The 22652-nt window shown below is 42.2% G+C and overlaps 1 protein-coding gene across 3 annotated transcripts in view; it reads left to right on the forward strand.

Annotated features, from left to right (window-relative positions):
* LOC115128215 (regulation of nuclear pre-mRNA domain-containing protein 2-like) overlaps positions 1-21594 on the forward strand; it is a 57557-nt gene extending 35963 nt beyond the window's left edge. The window contains exons 10-13 of one of the 3 annotated variants that reach the window (XR_003863486.2): positions 311-2483; positions 7758-7811; positions 12592-12685; positions 21226-21594. Coding sequence is in view for 1 of the 3 variants with exons in the window: in XM_029657871.2 (XP_029513731.1) it covers positions 311-2151 (1841 nt within the window). In the remaining 2 variants the exon portion in view is untranslated. Of the gene's footprint in view, positions 1-310; positions 3222-7757; positions 7812-12591; positions 12976-21225 lie in introns of those variants that run through there. The other 2 variants (XR_003863485.2, XM_029657871.2) reach the window with 2 other exon arrangements.
* Positions 21595-22652: the final 1058 nt, after the last annotated feature.

Here is a 22652-nt window from a genome sequence, read left to right on the forward strand (position 1 = left end):
GCTGAGCCAGAGTTCTGACGTAATGTATGGCATGTTACTGTACAGCCACTACATTCCAAATTTAAGTGCTTATTATTTTTAACCCGCATACGGGTACGAGACAAACACTGATTTCGAGGGTGAAAAAAACATTGTTTCTATTTGACAGAATGTTGCTAATTGAGTAGCAAAAATGGTGACAGACGGAGAGTATAGATCTCTACTCTGTTGTACTGAATTGTTCAGATTCGTACAATTGAGGTTGCCATTCATAGTTGTCATGTATTTTAACACATTTCCTTTTCTCTCCTTTTTGCCCGCTCCCTCGTAGGCCTCTCCACTCTTCTGAACAGCCCAGCGGGAAACCTCTCCTCATACTCCCCCAGTACAGGCAAGCTCCCTCCCTCCGCCTCCACCCCTACAGTACCCTCTCGAGGCCTTCCTCTCACCTCCTCTACGCTCGAACCAACCCCATCAGCCCCTACAGTGGGGAATACCACCACCGTCCTTCAGGCAGCGTCCCTTACCCAGCCCACACAGCCTCTAGACATCGGCCCTCACAGAGGGCTGGTCCTTGAGCAAGAGAAGGAAGAAAAGCCCTCTGCTTCCAGCCTGGAGTCCAAGATCCACAGCTTCCTGCAGGGTAACCCTGGCTTTAATGCCTTTAACCTGGGCTTGACTAGCGAGACCATGCAAGCGGGAGGCAGCGACATCAGCCCCTTAGCGGGTACAGCGACCCTAGAGGGCACCCCGGTGAGGGACGAGGCCGGAGGAGGCACCCCCACCCTGGATGAGTTCTTGGACACACCAGGAGGAGCAGAGCCCTTCCTGGCCAAGCAAGGTCAGGTCTCTTCTGGGGGAGTTCCTAAACAACCAGATGGCAGCCTGTCTCAGTCTCCAACTGCCTACCACAACCAAGCCTGGCATGATCCCAACAACCCTCATGTCCACTTAGGACCACAACCAGGTGCTCCGAATGGACAGGGGTACCACCAGTTGCCTTATGGAGGGAATGAAGAGATGCATGGAATAGGTCCTTCCCTCAGAGAGTCTGGGTTGGCCCATTACCAGCCCATCACGACACAGGTGTCAGCCCCAACCCTCAGGGAGGGGTTACCCAGTAACACACCAGGAGGGCCTCCGGCAGGGCCAAGCCCCAGTGTGAGTGAAGGAGGATGGTATGGTAATCCTTACCCAGAGGGACGGGCCCTGCATCCTAACAACCACAACATGGCTGCATCAGGGGCAGGAGATGGCAAAACCCCCATGTCAGGACGGTATGCATACCAGGGGGAGGGGCAGACGCAGCCCTACCAAACAAAGGATCCTCAAACTCTGCTTTCCCAACAGGGGGCCAATCCCTCAAGCTTCCTCACCAGCCCTCTGCCCCCCATTCCCCAGCTGCCTCCACCGCCCTTCCCTGGAATACCAGCCCCACCTCAGGACTACCAGAGCTCGCCCGCGTCTGTCATTGTGCGAGGGGTGATGGTGCCTGTGGAGCAACCCCCACCAAACCCTGAGATGGAGGATGACAGGGCGGGCGTCAGTGCATTGGGCGGTCCAGTGATTATCAGTGATCACCAGCACAAATCTGCTTTCCACCCTGAGGGCCAACCCTATCACCCAGATGACCTTCATCGCCATGCCGATGACCCCCGTCATCACCCTGACAATTTCCCTTGTCACACTGACGACCTCCGCCGCCACCCCAACGATCTACGCCGTCAGCCTGACGACCTGCATCACCTTGACAACTTCCGTCAGCACCCCCACGACCTCCATCGTCACCCAGACGATTTCCACCATCTACCTGTAGACGATCCTCATTATCCTTATAGAGTCAGAGAGCGCCTCACTCCCCCCCTCTCTCCCTCAGAAGACCCTTACTACTATAACTCCCCTCCATATGGTCACAGACCCCCCCTTCACCCTCACATGGACCTGCACCACCCTGACCACATGCCCCTGCCTCCCGATCCTCCACACCGTCCTCTCCACCCAGTTCACCAGCCACACCTGAGAGGCCTCCCGTGGGGTCCCCCACGCCCAACCCTCTGTGGGCCCATGCTCAGGGGGAAACGGCCAGGGCCTCCTTTCGGGGGACACCCCAGAGGGGGACCAGGTGGTCCGTTCTTTCCTCCCAAAAGACCACACCTACCTCCGCGCTTCTGACTTGTCAACTGACTGGGGTGACATCAAATTACAGTGCTTAGGCTACCGGAATGTCATTGTGGCAGGGGGAGCGACACATCGAGGATAGAAGAGGAGGAGAGATGAGTTGGGAAGAGGCAGAAGAATTGAGGTGTACTTTTCTCTGCTCCCCTTCTTGGTTTAAGAGTTCTGAGAGGAAGAGGGGAATAGATGAGTACAATTGGAGGAGGAGTAAATTGGGAGGATCTAAAGGAATCGAGGAGAGGATGAGTGAAGACGTGGATCTGGAGAAAGAGGGAATGGAGAGGTCGGCCTGAACAACGGAGACACAGCGGAATAGAAGAAAATAAGAGGTGGATATATAATTCAGTTTGATTTTTGTTCTCATATTTGTTCAAATATAAAACGTTAAGTCTTTTATTCATCTCCCCCCCTGAATTAGTGCTAAGCGTGCAATATGCTTGTGTGCATGCGTTAGCGTGAGTGAGCTAAATCCAAGACTACTACTGTTCATTATTTAAACTGCATTTTAAGACGTTATTCTTTTGCAAAGTAGGCCTAAGCGTCAGGGATGGGTCGTTTCTCTTGTAATTTTTCAATGAAAAGTAGAGCCCCGTTTTCCCATTGAAAAGACCTAGCCATGATCCCGTCAATCAGGATAATCTCTACTACGTGGTCTCTTTTTGTTTACGCTACATTTTATGTACGTAGACGCAAAGAGAATCTGAACTTAATATTACGTTATTTCCTTCTATATTATCCGTTTGTGTAGCTGGGGGGAAACTGATGATAAATTCCATAAATGTTATGATTTTGAATGTTATATTTGTTAAGCAACACTTTGTTCAGTGCGAAAGATTGAACCTTTTACTGGCTGTGTCATCATTTTCTCAGAGAAAGATGACACCAGCACAGAGGTAATATTAGAATAAAACAAGGCTTAGGGGTGGGAGGGGGATGGTATTTTTCTTTGCCCCTAAACAACAAAGAAGAAAAGAAGTTCATTTTCGAATTGGATCAAGAAACGTTCTGGCTTCAGCTACCTTTTACTTGTACTGACTTTAATAAAAACCTGATTTTGAAAACCGCAATGGAAGGTTTCTTTCTTTCTCAGCCTGCGGAAATGCCTCTCACAGCTGCCTGAGTCATGTTTGCCTATTCTTCTTCCACCACGATTCTTTCCCATCGTCACCTCTTCCACAATAACGTTAAATGTCCATCAGGTTTTGGTCAATTTGAATTTAAGGCAGTCAATTCAAGATGTAAACTGAAGTTCCAATTCAATAATACTTTTTTTTTTAAATGTCATTATTGAGAAGCTATTTTCAATGACTTCTCAATAAGTTCAAAGGGAGATGGTATTTATCTATTTAGGGATTTAATATTCAAGTAATTTCCTGGATTCACTGACTAAAATTCTAATTGACCCCAACCCTGATGCCCATGCACTAAACGGAAATCAAACAGAGAAATGTAAGTGCTTTCTCGTCTGTTGTACTATAGGAAGCAATAGCCTAAGTGAATCGCATCTGTTGCCATGCAACGTGCTACATAATTAATTTACTTTGAGTTAATTAGCTCGTGACCATATATTAGTTCAGCCAACAAGGTCATACCTTGTAGGTCAGCTTAGAAACACTCGGGGCCTACATCTTACGACACAAGACTTAGCAAGTGTATTAGAGGCATATCATTGCATTTCAACAGTAAACACCAAAGAATTAAACTTGATTAGGAAACTTTTGTCAGACCTGGCATGTTTTTGAAAGTAATTTATTCTGCATGCAGGACCTTGTTATTTCAGACTAGGGCCTCTATTCATAGAGCGTTTTGAGTAGGAGTGCTGATCGAGGATCAGTTTTCAGCACTCATACTCTGAGAAGCTTTATGAATATCGGCACAGATTCATACGATGTTGCCAACCGTTTTCGTTCGATGGTTAGATGACTGATATTCTCAACTGCTAGTTTTCATGGGGGGAGGATCATAGCCCGCTGGTGCCTGATATAAAATGTTTTTGAAACACGAAGTATTCCGTGACGACAGTGCAAACCTCCACTGACCTGTAACTAAGATATAAAACAACAAGCAATAAAGTACATTATTTACATGATTGGTTAGATTGACAGGTTGATGGGCTTTTAGATCAGGGGCCTTATTCATAAAGCGTCTCAGAATAGGAGTGCGGATTTAGGATCAGTTTTGCAATTTCGATTACAATAAATACGATTTCATGGACAGTTGACCTGATCCTTTGAGACTCTTGATACATATTTGCCCCAGGTTAAATTGAATTGAATGGTCTGTCGATCAATTTAGACAGCAAAAGTACAACGGCTGGATCTGCTGTTGATAGGATATGTTAAATAATGAGTGGTTAGTGAAGGACCTCAATTTAAGGTTACCTAAACATTAGGACTAGACTGTCCCCGGCCTTAGGTCAATGTTTTTGCTGCCAGTGCACACTATTAGAGATGTCTATCACCGTAGCCTGTATCACTATGCTTCCATGAAAATCCTTTCGACATTCAGTTGTAGAAAACCTGTACCTTTCGGCATGGGGTCATACACTACATGACCAAAAGTATGTGGACACCTGCTCGTCAAACATCTAATTTCAAAGTCACGGGCATTAATATGGAGTTTGTCCCCCCCCCTTTGCTGCTATAACAGCCTCCACTCTTCTGGGAAGGCTTTCCTCTAGATGTTGGAACATTGCTGCTTCCATTCAGCCACGAGCATTAGTGAGGTCGGACACTGATGTTGGGCGATTAGGCCTGGCTCGAAGTCTGCGTTCCAATTCATACCTAAGCTGTTTGATGGGGTTGAGGTCAGGGCTCTGTGCACGCCAGTCACGTTCTTCCACACCGATCTTGACAAACCATTTCTGTATGGACCTTGCTTTGTGCATGGGGACATTATCATGCTGAAACAGGAAAGGGGCTGCTCCAAACTGTTAACACAAAGTTGGAAGCACAGAATTGTCTAGAATGTTATTGTATGCTGGAGCCTTAAGATTTCCCTTCACTGAAACTAAGGGGCCTAGCCCGAACCATGAAAAACAGCCCCAGACCATTATGCCTTATCCACCAACCTTTACATTTGCCACTATGCATTCTGGCAGGTAGTGTTCTCCTGGTATCCGCCAAACCCAGATTTGTCCGTCGGACTGCCAGATGAAGCGTGATTCATCACTCCAGAGAACGTGTTTCCACTTCTCCAGAGTCAAATTGCGGCAAGGTTTACACCACTCCAGCCGACGCTTGTATTGTGCATGGTGATATTAGGCTTGTGTCTGACTGCTCGCTCGGCCATGGAAACCCATTTCATGAAGCTCCCGACGAACAGTTATTGTGCTGGAACTCGGTAGTGAGTGTTGAAACCGAGGACAGACGATTTTTACGTGCTTCAGCATTCGGCAGTCCCGTTCTGTGAGCTTGTGTGGCCTACCACTTCACTGGGCCAGTGTTGCTCCTAGGCGTTTCCACTTCACAATAACAGCACTTACAGTTGACCGGGGAAGCTCCAGAAGGGCAGAAATCTGACAAACTAACTTGCTGGAAAGGTGGCATCCTATGACGCTGTCACTTTGAAAGTCACCGAGCACTTCAGTACGGGCCATTTTACTACCAATGTTTGTTTATGGAGATTGCATGGCTTGTGTGCCTGATGTTATACACCTGTCAGCAACTGGTATGGTTGAAATAGCCTAATCCACTAATTTGAAGGGGTGTCCACAAACTTGTGGACATGTAGTGTACATTATTCTTTACTAAAAAGATGAGCTTTGATAAATGTAGTTTAAATTAAATGCAGTGCTGTTTTGATCAAATTCTGGCCTTGACCTTGACTTTAATATAAAACATTTTCTATGTGATTATTTACAATATTAACAATACTAGAATAAGACAAATTAACCAAACACTTAAATGCTGCCAGGGCAAATATGTCTCAAGTAGGCTTTGAATAAGTACTGAGGGAATAACCATTTAAGGAAGACTGTTTATTGAAATTGAGCTTGAGATTGATTTGAAAATAGACAAGATCATTGTAGCTTTTTCAGTAATGGGAAAAGTGCTTGTGAGCTACCCATTTTTTTTTTTTAAATACCAAAAGATAGGTGATTATTTTACATATTACATCCCAGTGTGTTGACCCTGACTGCTATGGTTACAAACAGTTTCTCTGTAATTAACAATGGAGATTCACTTTTTATGTATCCTGTATTTAACTAGACAAGTGAGTTATGAACAAATAGCTGCCTACCCCTGTCGATACTGTCCCTATGGGACTCCCAATCATCACCAGATGTGATACAGTAGTTACGCCTCTTACGCTGAGATGCAGTGCCTTAGACCGCTGCGCCACTCGGGAGCCCAAGATCACATAGGGCTATATATAAAATCAAATAAAGGGAATCAAAACTTTAGTGTAGGGTAATATTTGACATAGTGTAGGATGTGTGTGCATGTTGAACACATACAAACGTAGGCAATGTTTAGTATTCGGGCGCTAGATGTCAGTAAAGACTCTCAGACATTTGTATCGCAGTAGGACCATACGATAACATCTGACTGAACAATGTTTTGAGACACAAGTAAAGTATCACACGGTCATGGTTTACATGCAGCGTAATATTGCCTATTCATAAGGACCGTGCTGCCTCGCCTGGCGAGAGCGTTGGACGTTTCCCCGCCCATTTTAAGAGCCCCGCATTTAATGGTCTTGACGAATGTTTTAAATTGTGGCCAATCAGTGCCCGGAACCGTGCATAAAAAATAGCTCAGTGGCCCCATGTTTTGCCCAGGCTCTTTCCCAAGTGCGCGTTTTCGAACTGTGCAGTGTGTAGGCCAGGCGCGTGTTAAGCAGGGCGCAACATTTGGATAGAAATACGGTATGTAGAACAAACATGCCTATAATCCGATATGTAGAATAAAGACTCGTCGGGCCGATTAATTGAATTTCTATCTGCAACGTTCGAGAACGTTTTGCAACTGAACGTGGCCCAGGTGCAGGCACATTCAGTAAACAGACGCACAAACAGATAAGAATTACAGGTCAGAGGCTAATATCCTACAAATTGTAACGTTTTTACGAATGTTGAATGGAAAATTCTAGAGTAAAAAAAATGTCAACATGATGTAAAGAGACTGTTATTTGAATATTAGAGCCACACTCTACAAGTGTGCATATCATCAACGAACATGCACATTAACAAAGGAGCTAATGCATCCCCTGTAATTTTCATGTGCAAATATATGTGCAGTGCTCAAGGAAGGATATTCCATGAATGCAAAATTACTTTAAAATTAGAACATGACTTGCAGCTATAGCCTACCATTTATTTTACAAGGTCTCATGTGAACAAACAAAAAACGAAACAATAGAGTAGCGACCTTACAGATTGTTTTTAAATGTGTAAACCTTGTGGGATTTTGTTTTCATAAAACAACTGTGAAGTGAAGTCTAACTCTGGTCTCTGTGCATTGCCCCTACAAGGATAATTGTTAGCCTAATTTATGATGCAAGTTGTTTTATTTGCTTTATTAATTGATTTCCCTCACCTTATCTTACTCTGTTCTAATACCTATTTTCTTTCCATCCTTCCTTTCTCCTTCTGTTAACAGTAAGCTGGATGACTCTGTGATATGGTGACCTGTGCGAGGAGTGGGAAACCGCTGGTGAGAGTGACATACAATACAACAAGGACTGATGTCATCTCAATGTCCACTAAACCACAGTAATAACACATTTAACACCGCCAAAGAAGTACTAAATACAGGGCAGTTTCTCTGACACAGATGTAGCCCTGTGATGGTATAAAATTCAAGATCGAGCAAGAATTTCTATTGAAAATGCTTTTGAGTCCAGGATTAGGCATAATCCGTGTCTGGGACAACTCCCCTACATGACAGGCCTTGTGTTGGCCATAATTTAGTTCAGCAAAGTAATTATATTGATCAATTCCACAGGTTTGTGATAGAATTTTAGTCAAGGTACATTGTTACTCAAGCACCCTCTAGTGGTGCAATGTGACTTATTCAAGAAGGGCCACAGTGTTATTATCAGGGTGATGGTATGATTCATTAAGCTGCGTCACAAATGGCTCCCTGGTCAAAGTAGTGCACTATATAAATAATCTTGTTCCCTGACAATTCCGCCAAAATAAGAAAGCCAATAAGATTGACGTGAAATTTACAGCGTGATAGGCATGGGCTTAATCGGCTTAATCTACCAAACAATCATCTCCCACTACACCTTCCCCCACTTTTCTTGAGCACCTCTGTCATATCAGAGAGGAAGAGGTGAAGCAAAAGGTTTTACTTTGCCCAAAATCTGTCCTTGAAAAATAAGCCCACAATTGAGTAATTTTTGTGTCAAATTTGCTACTTGAGGCTTATTTGATCTAATCTAACTTTAGTGATGCTTAGGTTGTTACGAATGCACTGATATAAGTGGACACACGTGGTACTTCGTCAACTTTGGAAAAAAACTATTTTACATCAGATTATTGTGCCGGAGGGGATGGCAGCCATTTTACGGGCTCCTGACCAATTGTGCTATTTTGTGTTTTCTTGCTCTGTTTGTTACTTTTTTTTGTACATAATGTTTCCGCCATCGCTTCTTATGACAGAAAAGAGCTTCTGGACATAAGAACAGAGATTACTCACCTCGAACTGGACGAGGATTTTATCTTTATGAGTCTGACACAAAGGATATACTGCTCCTCCCGGACCAGGCCCAAATCCCTGTCATTTTGTGTGAAGAGGAGACGGCATTACAGAGGTCAAAGAGCCGGATGCATCGCGAGTCCGTGTTGATGAGTGGATAATCTGCCTTTACCCTCCGTTCTACTGGCGAACTGGAGAATAAACTGGATGAGCTCCATTTGAGACTATCCTATCAACAGGACATTAAAAAACGTAATATCCTGTGTTTCACTGAGTCAAGGACATGTATAATATACAGTTGCTGGGTTTTCCGTGCATCGGCAAGACAGAACAGCAGCCTCCGGTAAGATCGGGGGGGGTGTCTCTTTTTCAACAACAGCTGGTGTGTGATCTTTAGTATTATGGAAGTATGAAGGTTTTGTTCACCTGAGTTAGAGTACCTCCTGATAAATTGTAGACAACAAATTGTAGACCACAGTTCCATCTCTATTCTTCATAGATGTCTATTTCCCACCAGAAATCGATCCTGGCACTAAGACCACACTCAATGAGCTATATAAAGCCATAAGCAAACAATACAATTTTATCCAGAGGCGGCGCTCCTGGTGGCCGGGGACTTCAATCCAGGACAGCTGAAATCCTTTTTACCTCATTTCTACCAGCAATGTCACATGTGCAACTAGAGGAAAAATAGTCTAGATCAGTTTTACTCCACACACAGAGATGTGTACAAAGCTCGCCCTCCATTCATCCGATGGCATTGAGGAGTATACCACATCAGTAACCCGCTTCATTAATAAGTGCATCGACGACATTGTCCCCACAGTAACTGTACGTACATATCCCAACCAGAAGCCATGGATTACAGGCAACATCCACACTGATCTAAAGGCTAGAACTGCTGCTTTCAATGAACTGGACACTAATCCGGACACTTATAAGAAATCCCGTTACGCCCTCCAACAAACCATAAAACAGGCAAAGCATCAATACAGAACTAAGATCGAATCCTACTACACCTGCTCTGATGCTCGTCAAATGTGACAGGGCGTGCAAACTACAAAGGGAAACCCATCCACGAGCTGCCCAGTGACGCGAGCCTACCAGATGAGCTAAATGCCTTCTATGCGTGTTTCGGGTCAAGCAACACTGAACCATGCATGAGAAACACCAGCTGTTCTGGACAACTGTGTGATCACGCTCTCTGTAGCCGATGGGAGTAAGACCTTAACTTTTTTAAACATTCACAAGGCCGCAGGGCCAGACAGATTACCAGGATGCGTACTCAGAGCATGCACTGACCAGCTGGCAAGGGTATTCACTGACATTTTCAACCTCTCCCTGACCCAGTCTCTGTAATACCTACAGTACCGTTCAAAAGTTTGGGATCACTTAGAAATGTCCTTGTTTTTGAAAGAAAAGCACGTTTTTTGTTCATTAAAATAACATCAGATTGATCAGAAGTACAGTGTAGACATTGTTAATGTTGTAAATGACTACTATAGCTGGAAACGGCAGATTTTTTGAATGGAATATCTACATAGGCGTACAGAGACCCATTATCAGCGACCATCACTCATGTGTTCCAATGGCACGTTGTGTTAGCTAATCCAAGTTTATAATTTTAAAAGGCTCGTTAGAAAACCCTTTTGCAATTATGTTAGCACAGCTGAAAACTAGTTCTGGTTAAAGAAGCAATAAAACTGGCCTTCTTTAGACTAGTTGAGTATCTGGAGCATCAGTATTTGTGGGTTTGATTACAGGCTCAAATTTGCCAGAAACTAAGAACTTTCTTCTGAAACTCGTCAAGTCTATTCTTGTTCTGAGCAATTAAGGCTATTCCATGCGAGAAATTGCCAAGAAACTGAAGATCTCGTAACACTCCCTCCACAGAACAGCACAAACTGGCTCTAACCAGAATAGAAAGAGGAGTGGGAGGCCCCGGTGCACAACTGAGCAAGAGGACAAGTACATTAGAGTGTCTAGTTTGAGAAACAAATGCCTCACAAGTCCTCAACTGGCAGCTTCATTAAATAGTACACAAAACACCAGTCTCAACATCAACAGTGAAGAGGCGACTCCGGGATGCTGGCCTTCTAAGCAGAGTTCCTCTGTCCCCGTGTATGTGTTCTTTTGCCCATCTTAATATTTTATTTTTATTGGCCAGTCAGAGATATGGCTTTTTCTTTGCAACTCTGCCTAGAAGGCCAGCATCCCGGAGTCACCTCTTCACTGCTGACGTTGAGACTGGTGACTATTTATTGTGTGCGTCACACACGCACACACACACATCCACACACACACATTCACATTCCTTCACACTCTTCACATATGCTGCTGTTACTCTCTTTTTATTATCTATGCATAGTCACTTTACCCCACCTACATGTACATATTACCTCAACTAACCAGTACCTCTTGTATATAGCCTTGTTATTATTTTATTGTGTTCTATTTTTCCTTTTAGTTTATTTAGCACTTTTTTCTTACTCTTTTAAAACTCTGCAAAACTCTGCTAAGGGCTTGTGAGTAAGCATTTCACGCTGTTGTATTCGGCGCATGTGATAAATACAATTTGATTTGAGTAGTGCCTGTTGTCATAGAGGACTCATCATTAACCCATTTTAACATGGACATTGTCATTGAAGGCGTCCACCATTTGAAAGTAGTCAACTGGGTGGGGATTTCTATGTTGGGAGCATTCAGCCAATGAAAAACAAGAACATTTACTACTTTAAAATTGAGATGGCCTCAATGGTGCTGCCCATTCTGTAACAGATCATAAGATGAGTCCTCTATCTCGCTCTATGGCCTGCGCATCTCCCCTTTCATTGGCTAGAATGGTCCCACCTGATCTCGCCACCTCCTGCCTGCCTGCCTTCCATCTTCCATGTATTTCCATGAATCCCCCCCCCCCGACAAACAAAAAAAACACTTTGTTTGTCGTAGACGGACAAGCCAGGCTTGAGCTCAGATGATCACAGTGATGGGGAAAGACGTTTTGAAAAAATATGCACATTTTCTCGAACTATAAACATACAAATATGTATTTTACATAAGGAAGGTGAAATCTTATAGTTAATCGTTTTTTATAATTTGATGATGCTATATTTGGAAAGCATATGTAATTTCTAGCCTTATTCACAGTTTTGTTGAATAGAAAATACATTGTATAAAATATTCCATATTTGTATCATATTTGTACTGTGTACTTGAGCATTCGTCCTCAAAAGCTACTACAATTCAGCAATTTATGACTATTTTTACCAGAAAGGTGAGATTCTAACCTGTCTTGGAGTATTCTGCATTACTAGTTATTGTTTATGGCCCTCGCATGATAAATTATTACTTTTGGGGATGACGTAGATTACATTTCCGATTTACATTTAGTTACATTTAACTGATTTTAAGGGTGTAGGCTTTCTTCTCAGTTAAGCCATTCGCTAGCTATGTTTTTTTGCTAATTAGCTAGATGGAAGTTGTGTTTTTGCAATCCCACTGGCAGAAGTTCATGCCTGAGTCCATGCCTCCATTTGTAATTCGCTACATTTAAATGATGACAAACACTTTACTCTGTAGGTCACGCCCATAGAATTCTATGACCACTCCCACTAGGCCCACTGATTCGTTTACATCCCAGACTCATATGCGCCGTGCGCAATAGCCTGGGGACGCAGAGCAGCCTAATACATACCTACCGAGCTCAACTGGCCAACTGGCTGTATTGTTATGATTTGATTTGCTGTGTGTAACTGTCCCTTCTCTCTTTGAATGTGTCTCTTGAAAATAGAGGTATGGGCTGTGAGATGAGGACGACAACCAGAGGGGAGCAGAGTGGGTGAGAGACAGCTGAAGGACATGCCACTGCCACTTAGTCAGGGAAAGTAAGTGCAGCCAGAATTGAGTGAGCATGGTGCCCCAAACACAAGGCCAGACAGGCTAATATCTCTGTTACACACACACACACAGTATTCTACTTTGGAAGATTCTGTACATTTAAACCATGTATTTTACTTCCCAGATTTGATTAAAATAAAAGCAATAATAACATGTTTACTTCTCTTCAAACAACAATAACATACAGTGCCTTGCGAAAGTATTCGGCCCCCTTGAACTTTGCGACCTTTTGCCACATTTCAGGCTTCAAACATAAAGATATTACAACTGTATTTTTTTTGTGAAGAATCAACAACAAGTGGGACACTCATGAAGTGGAACGACATTTATTGGATATTTCAAACTTTTTTAACAAATCAAAAACTGAAAAATTGGGCGTGCAAAATTATTCAGCCCCCTTAAGTTAATACTTTGTAGCGCCACCTTTTGCTGCGATTACAGCTGTAAGTCGCTTGGGGTATGTCTCTATCAGTTTTGCACATCGAGAGACTGAATTTTTTTCTCATTCCTCCTTGCAAAACAGCTCGAGCTCAGTGAGGTTGGATGGAGAGCATTTGTGAACAGCAGTTTTCAGTTCTTTCCACAGATTCTCGATTGGATTCAGGTCTGGACTTTGACTTGGCCATTCTAACACCTGGATATGTTTATTTTTGAACCATTCCATTGTAGATTTTGCTTTATGTTTTGGATCATTGTCTTGTTGGAAGACAAATCTCCGTCCCAGTCTCAGGTCTTTTGCAGACTCCATCAGGTTTTCTTCCAGAATGGTCCTGTATTTGGCTCCATCCATCTTCCCATCAATTTTAACCGTCTTCCCTGTCCCTGTTGAAGAAAAGCAGGGCCAAACCATGATGCTGCCACCACCATGTTTGACAGTGGGGATGGTGTGTTCAGGGTGATGAGCTGTGTTGCTTTTACGCCAAACATAACGTTTTGCATTGTTGCCAAAAAGTTCAATTTTGGTTTCATCTGACCAGAGCACCTTCTTCCACATGTTTGGTGTGTCTCCCAGGTGGCTTGTGGCAAACTTTAAACAACACTTTTTATGGATATCTTTAAGAAATGGCTTTCTTCTTGCCACTCTTCCATAAAGGCCAGATTTGTGCAATATACGACTGATTGTTGTCCTATGGACAGAGTCTCCCACCTCAGCTGTAGATCTCTGCAGTTCATCCAGAGTGATCATGGGCCTCTTGGCTTAGAGGGACGGCCAGGTCTTGGTAGATTTGCAGTGGTCTGATACTCCTTCCATTTCAATATTATCGCTTGCACAGTGCTCCTTGGGATGTTTAAAGCTTGGGAAATCTTTTTGTATCCAAATCCGGCTTTAAACTTCTTCACAACAGTATCTCGGACCTGCCTGGTGTGTTCCTTGTTCTTCATAATGCTCTCTGCGCTTTTAATGGACCTCTGAGACTATCACAGTGCAGGTGCATTTATACGGAGACTTGATTACACACAGGTGGAATGTATTTATCATCATTAGTCATTTAGGTCAACATTGGATCATTCAGAGATCCTCACTGAACTTCTGGAGAGAGTTTGCTGCACTGAAAGTAAAGGGGCTGAATAATTTTGCACGCAATTTTTCAGTTTTTGATTTGTTAAAAAAGTTTGAAATATCCAATAAATGTCGTTCCACTTCATGATTGTGTCCCACTTGTTGTTGATTCTTCACAAAAAAATAAAGTTTTATATCTTTATGTTTGAAGCCTGAAATGTGGCAAAAGGTCGCAAAGTTCAAGGGGGCCGAATACTTTCGCAAGGCACTGTATTTATATTATCATAGCAAACTGTTTTTATTGCTCAATTACTCTTTTGCATAAACTATAGGCTGACGTCATGGCCATTGTTGATGCATTATGAGGCACAGTGAGTGACAGTCTAGATACTCCCAGCTGTGTTGATAGGATCATCATATTAATATTTGTGGGATAGATCACACTTTAGAATGTTTATAGAAAGTGCTCTATCTTGAAAATATCACAGCTGACATGCATCTTTTTTTAAAATATTTCTAAATCAACACCAGACAAATGAGCAATTAGTAAAATATCCCTTTTAATGTGATTTTAATGTAATGATAACTACAATCTGTAGTTCTCTCAGGCTTCTATTTTGTCAACAGTGAAATTACTACAATATGACAAAAGAGATGATAATTATGTACATAACAAACCCTGGCATTGTAGTGGTTTTCTGGAAATGGTCGACTGATGTCCTTGGTCAGCTACCCCAAATATTTGTATTTTTTCTCTTCTTTTTTTCATTGAAATGCACCATCTGAAATAATCTCCTGCCAATTAAAAAAACAACAACATCTAAACGTCAGTCATTGTATTTTATCATTAAGTTGAGTAAGAAGAAGTCAAAAGGTAGTTTAAAGTTCTTGGTCCTTTATCCATGCATGTGCACAGGGATGGAAGATAGGATTTAAGGACAGATGGCAGATGGTAATCTCACCATTCGAGGGGAAATGAAGTGGTTTGGGTTGAGTACAAGATTGGCAAAACGAGAAACACCACTGGCTATTTAAAACTGGGATAAACACATTGTGGTTTTGGCGAGAGCTCATAAATGTTAGTTATTGTGAGAAAATATTGTACAGTATGTGATTCTTTGAAGTGCCATGATTATTTAAATGGACAAATCTAATTTTTTTTTTTACCCGCATGTCACGTGCAACCAGGGGGGGGGGGATCCTAGACCACCTTTACTCCACACACAGAGATGCATACAAAGCTCTGCCCGCCCTCCATTTTGCAAATCTGACCATAATTCTGTCCTCCTGATTCCTGCTTACAAGCAAAAACTCGCTCAATACGGAAGTGGTCAGATGACACGGATGCTACACTACAGGACTGTTTTGCTAGCACAGACTGGAATATGTTCCGGGATTCATCCAATGGCATTGAGGAGTACACCACCTCAGTCATCGGCTTCATCAATAAGTGCGTCGACGACGTCGTCCCCACAGTGACTGTACGTACATATCCCAACCAGAAGCCATGGATTACAGGCAACATCCGCGTCAAGCTAAAGGCTAGAGCTGCCGCTTTCAAGGAGCGGGAGACTGCTCCGGACGCTTATGAGAAATCCTGCTATGCCCTCAGATGAACCATCAAACAAGCAAAGCGTCAATACAGGATTAAGATTGAATCCTACTACACCGACTCTGATGCTCGTCGGATTTGACAGGGCTTGAAAACTATTACGGACTACAACGGGATACCCAGACGCGAGCTACCCAGTGACACGAGCCTCTCAGACGAGGTAAATGCCTTTTATGCTCGGTTCGAGGCAAGTAACACTGAAGCATGAACGATAGCACCAGCTGTTCTGGATGACTGTGTGATCTTGCTCTCGGTAGCCGATGTGAACAAAACCTTTAAACAGGTCAACATTCACAAAGCCACTGGGCCAGACGGATTACCAGGACGTGTACTCAAAGCATGCGTGGACCAATTGTCAAGTGTCTTCACTGATATTTTCAACCTCTCCCAGAAAGAGTCTAATACCTACAGTTGAAATCTAAAGTTTACATACACTTAGGTTGGAATCATTAAAACTTGTTTTTCAACCACTCTACAAATTCTACTTTGTGCATGACACAAGTAATTTTTCCAACAATTGTTTACAGACAGATTATTTCACTTATAATTCACTGTATCACAATTCCAGTGGGTCAGAAGTTTACATGCACTAACTTGACAGTGCATTTAAACAGATTGGAAAGTTCCAGGAAAGGATGTCATGACTTCAAAAGCTTCTGATAGGCCAATTAACATAATTTGAGTCAATTGGAGGTGTACCTGTGGATGTATTTCAAGGCCTACCTTCAAACTCAGTGCCTCTTTTCTTGACATTATGGGAAAATTAAAAGAAATCAGCCAAGACCTCAGAAATAAAATTGTAGAGCTCCACAAGTCTGGTTCATCCTTGGGAGCAATTTCCAAACGCCTGAATGTACCACGTTCATCTGTACAAACAATAGTACACAAGTATAAACACCATAGGACCACGCAGCCATCATACCGCTCAGGAAGGAGACGCATTCTGTCTCCTAGAGATGAACATACTTTAGTGCGAAAAGTGCAAATCAATTCCAGAACAGCAGCAAAGGACCTTGTGGAGATGCTGGAGGAAACGGGTACAAAAGTATCTACAGTGGGGCAAAAAAGTATTTATTCAGCCACCAATTGTGCAAGTTCTCCCACTTAAAAAGATGAGAGGCCTGTAATTTTCATCATAGGTACACTTCAACTATGACAGACAAATGATTTTAAAAATCCAGAAAATCACATTGTAGGATTTTTAATGAATTTATTAGCAAATTATGGTGGAAAATAAGTATTTGGTCACCTACAAACAAGCAAGATTTCTGGCTCTCACAGACCTTCTTTAAGAGGCTCCTCTGTCCTCCACTCGTTACCTGTATTAATGGCACCTGTTTGAACTTGTTATCAGTATAAAAGACACCTGTCCACAACCTCAAACAGTCACACACCAAATTCCACTATGGCCAAGACCAAAGAGCTGTCAAAGGACACCAGAAACAAAATTGTAGACCAGGCTGGGAAGACTGAATCTGCAATAGGTAAGCAGCTTGGTTTGAAGAAATTAACTGTGGGAGCAATTATTAGGAAATGGAAGACATACAAGACCACTGATAATCTCCCTCGACCTGGGGCTCCACGCAAGATCTCACCCCGTGGGGTCAAAATGATCACAAGAACGGTGAGCAAAAATCCCAGAACCACACGGGGGGGACCTAGTGAATGACCTGCAGAGAGCTGGGACCAAAGTAACAAAGCCTACCATCAGTAACACACTACGCCGCCAGGGACTCAAATCCTGCAGTGCCAGACGTGTCCCCCTGCTTAAGCCAGTACATGTCCAGGCCCGTCTGAAGTTTGCTAGAGAGCATTTGGATGATCCAGAAGAAGATTGGGAGAATGTCATATGGTCAGATGAAACCAAAATAGAACATTTTGGTAAAAACTCAACTCGTCGTGTTTGGAGGACAAAGAATGCTGAGTTGCATCCGAAGAACACCATACCTACTGTGAAGCATGGTGGTGGAAACATCATGCTTTGGGGCTGTTTTTCTGCAAAGGGACCAGGATGACTGATCCGTGTAAAGGAAAGAATGAATGGGGCCATGTATCGTGAGATTTTGAGTGAAAACCTCCTTCCATCAGCAAGGGCATTGAAGATGAAACGTGGCTGGGTCTTTCAGCATGACAATGATCCCAAACACACCGCCCGGTCAACGAAGGAGTGGCTTCGTAAGAAGCATTTCAAGGTCCTGGAGTGGCCTAGCCAGTCTCCAGATCTCAACCCCATAGAAAATCTTTGGGGCAACAGCCCCAAAACATCACTGCTCTAGAGGAGATCTGCATGGAGGAATGGGCCAAAATACCAGCAACAATGTGTGAAAACCTTGTGAAGACTTACAGAAAACATTTGACCTCTGTCATTGCCAACAAAGGGTATATAACAAAGTATTGAGATAAACTTTTGTTATTGACCAAATACTTATTTTCCACCATAATTTGCAAATAAATTAATTAAAAATCCTACAATGTGATTTTCTGGAATTATTTTTCTCATTTTGTCTGTCATAGTTGAAGTGTACCTATGATGAAAATTACAGGCCTCTCTCGTCTTTTTAAGTGGGAGAACTTGCACAATTGGTGACTGACTAAATACTTTTTTGCCCAACTGTATATAATAGGCGGTGTCAGAGATAAGCCCATACAATTGTCAGAGACTTCAGTCACCCAAGTTATATACTGTATTCTCTGCTACTGCACGGCAAGCGGTACCGGAGCACCATGTCTAGGACCAAAAGGCTCCTCAACACCTTTTACTCCCATAAGATTGCTGAACAATTAATTAAACCACCACTGGACAATTTACATTGGATTGGAAGTGGATTTAACTGGCATTAATAAGGGATCATAGCTTTCACCTGGTCAGTCTGTCATGGTTGTTTTGTATACTTGGTGCATATGCTGCATTTGTATCAAAGTGAGGAAAGGGAATTTACCACTATATACAGTGCATACGGAAAGTTTTCAGACCCCTTGACTTTTTCCACATTTTGTTACATTACAGCCTTATTTTAAAATAGATTTTAAAACATTAAATCCTCTACACAAAATCTACACACAATACCCCATAATCACAAATCAAAAACATGTTTTTGGAAATGTTTTCAAATGTATAAAAATAAACTGAATTATCACATTTTATATAAGTATTCAGACCCTTTACTCAGTGCTTTATTGAAGAATATTTGGCAGCGATTACAGCTTTGTCATCTTGGGTATGACGCTACAAGATTGGCACACATGTATTTGTGGCGTTTCTCCCATTCGTCTCTGCAGATCCTCTGTCAAGTTGGATGAGGAGCATCGCTGCACAGCTTTTTTCAGGTCTCTCCAGAGATTTTCGATCGGGTTCAAGTCCGGGCTCTGGCTGGGCCGTTCAAGGACATTCAGAGACTTGTCCCGAAGCCACTCCTGTGTTGTCTTGGCTGTGTGCTTAGGATCGTTGTCCTGTTGGAAGGTGAACCTTCGCCCCAGTCTGAGGTCCTGCGTGCTCTGGTGCAGATTTTCATCAAGGATCTCTCTGTACTTTGCGCAGTTCATCTTTCCCTTGATCCTGACCAGTTTCCCAGTACCTGCCGCTGAAAAACATCCCCACAGCATGATGCTGCCACCACCATGCTTCACCGTAGGGATGGTGCCAGGTTTCCTCCAGATGTGACTCTTGGCATTCAGGCCAAAGAGTTCAATCTTGCTTTCATCAGACCAGAGAATATTGTTTCTCATGGTCTGAGAGTCTTTAGGTGCCTTTCGGCAAACTCCAAGTGGGCTGTCATGTGCCTTTTACTGGGGAGTGGCTTTCGTCTGACCACTACCATATAGGCCTGATTGGTGGGGTAATGCAGAGATGGTTGTCCTTCTGGAAGGTTCTCCCAACTCTGGAGCGCTGTCAGAGTGACCAATGCCCTTCTCCCCCGATTGCTCAGTTTGGCCGGGCGGCCATCTCTAGGAAGAGTCTTGGTGGTTCCAAACTTCTTCCATTTAAGAATAATGGAGGCCACTGTGTTCTTGGCGACCTTCAATGCTGCAGACATTTTTTGGTACCCTTCCCCAGAACTGTGCCTCTTCTTTTTATTTTTATTTTTTATTTTTTTTGCTTTGTCATTATGGTGTATTGCGTGTAGATTGCTGAGGAATATGCTTTATTTAATCAATTTTAGAATAAGGCTGTAACCTAATTTAATGTGGGAAAAGTCAAGGGGTCTCAATACTCTCCGAAGGCACTGTATACATATTCTACATTGTAATACACTACCCCTACATGCCATTGTGTGCTGGAGCAATGGGTTTATTTTTCCACTGTCATGTAGGCCTACACATTCATACCCTATGCATAACTACTTTTCCCTGATGGAGGGAAACGAGGGAAAACATACAACTTCAGTTGAAGACTTAAAATCATGCCTGACAAGACCAATGAAATTATAAGCGTATCCTATTATAGTGTGGATACAGGAGTAGCCTATTTTATAATAATGGTGCTGTATGTGGTGCTCGTATTATTTATCTAATTCATAAATGAAAGTGTAAATGTGGATGGTACACTGCTTACAGTACTGATTACAGTATTGTATAAGCAGTGGTGTAAAGTACTTAGGTAAAAAATACTTTAAAGTAGTACTTATGTATTTTTGGGGGGTATCTGTACTCTACTATTTATATATTTTTTAAACTTTTACTTTTACTCCACTACATTCCTAAAGAAAATAATGTAGTTATTACTCCATACACTTTCCCTGACACTCAAAAGTACTCATTATTTGAATGCTTATCAAGACAGGGAAATGGTCCAATTCACACACTAATCAAGAGAACATCCCTGGTCATCCCTACTGATGATCTGGTAGACACACTAAACACACATGCTTCGTTTTTAAATTATGTCTGAGTATTGGAGTGTGCCCCTATCTATCAGTAAATTTTAAAAAAAAAAAAAATTAAAAAAAAAAAAAAAATGGTGCCTTCTGATTAGCTTAATATAAGGAATTTGAAATGATTTATACTTCTACATTTGATGCTTATTTGAGGAATTACATTTACATTTGATGTTTTTGATAAAAAACAAATACTTTTAGACTTACTCAAATATTCTTTTACTGGGTGACTTTCACATGTCATTTTCTATTAAGGTATCTTTACTTTTACTCAAGTATGACAATTGGGTACTTTTTCCTCCACTGTGTATAAATAAGGTACATACAGGAGTAGCCTATAGTCTTCAATAATAACTTAATTGAATGTGCTGTAGTATAATTGATTTAATGAATGAATTCAATTGTATATGAGCATGGGTAGGTTATGTCATTCAGTGAATACTGAATGTCTTGCTATCTCTGGGAGCATGTTACTGAAGGCTTTTCAGCTGTTAAACTATGGCAATGTCGAACTCATTTCTAAATCGATCTTTCTTTTAGTCAAAAAGATGTGGTTGAGCCAGGGCAACCAATCATCCACCACCCCCACTGCTCTCCTTCCACAAGCAAACACATCCTCTCCTCCTGTTCAACTACATACATACCCCTGTACAGGACTGTACATGTGCTCATCTCAGTGCAACATGATCCATCCAAGCCCTCCGCTGAACACCTAAAATGTGAGAAATGTAAGCAAGATACTACGTGTGTGTGTGTGTGTGGATGGATGGAGCTTGAAGAAAAGACGTGTGATGTGCCCCTCTGTCAATGTTGAAATGCCATAAATGGAAGATGGCAAAGGAGATAGTAATGTGTGAGAGAACATATGAAAATAAAGACCCCATGGGATCTAAAATGAATGTGGGGTGCCCTCTTGTCTCCTTTTTTATTTATTTTTGAGGATGCTCCAGTAACCCTGGAACACTGCTATTTAGATCTGATCAGAGGTTGATGAAAACCTTCAAAGGTGATGGTGCTATGTTGCGTGTTATCTTGAATACCAGGCAGGTGTTTGAGTACAGAATGAAATGGTGTAAACTGAAAAGGTTGAACTTGAGTACACTCTTTGAAAAAGGGGTTTCAACAGGGTTCTTTGGCTGTCACCAAATGATAACCATTTTTGGTTCCAGGTAGAAGTCTTTTTTGGTTCCAGTAAGAACCCAGTTCTACCTAGGCACAGAAGGGGTTCTACCTGGAACCAAAAAGGGTTATCCTAAAGGGACAGCGGAAGAATCATTTTAGGTTTTAGAAAACACATTTTTTTCTGAGTGCAGGCCTATAATGCAGTGGTGGTTCCATGGCTGTCTGGGAAAAAAATGTTTGTTGGTGGTGGTGAGTTAAGATCATCAGAAATACTATGAAATATCCCCCCTTTTAGCACACATTTTGCAAGCAGGCAAAGTAGCCTTCTATGTGTGCCGGAAGCATGTGTGATCACTCAACATTAACAAGACCGACAAAAAAAAAAAAAATGAAGAAAATGTTATGAAATAACACAAAACTTGTTGATCAATTTGAATTGCATTAACATAAATTACAGTAAATCCAAAATTGTAGAGTATAAAAATGTGAATTAATGGTCAACATTTACTGGTGGTGATATAATGGGGAATTGATCAATATTAATAAAGGGTAGCCTAAATAATTCACACAATGACACAATAAATGTGCACGATTTGTCGGGAGACAGAAAATGCCTTTTAGTGTCTTCGCCACACACACATTCCCTCCTTTCTAGACATTTTTTTATTAATATACTCATAGCATGATCTTTACAAGGAATAGGCCTAAACCTAACCTTAAAAAATGTGGTGAGGTATAAAGCCCCCATCGACTGATTGCGGGTCATCATTATGTAGTTTGAAGTAAATGATGCAACCATTATGTAGAAGTTATGTTCAATATAATAAAACTAAAGTTCTCCATCT

Source organism: Oncorhynchus nerka, linkage group LG4 (assembly GCF_034236695.1).
Source record: "Oncorhynchus nerka isolate Pitt River linkage group LG4, Oner_Uvic_2.0, whole genome shotgun sequence".
Taxonomy (NCBI): domain Eukaryota; kingdom Metazoa; phylum Chordata; class Actinopteri; order Salmoniformes; family Salmonidae; genus Oncorhynchus; species Oncorhynchus nerka.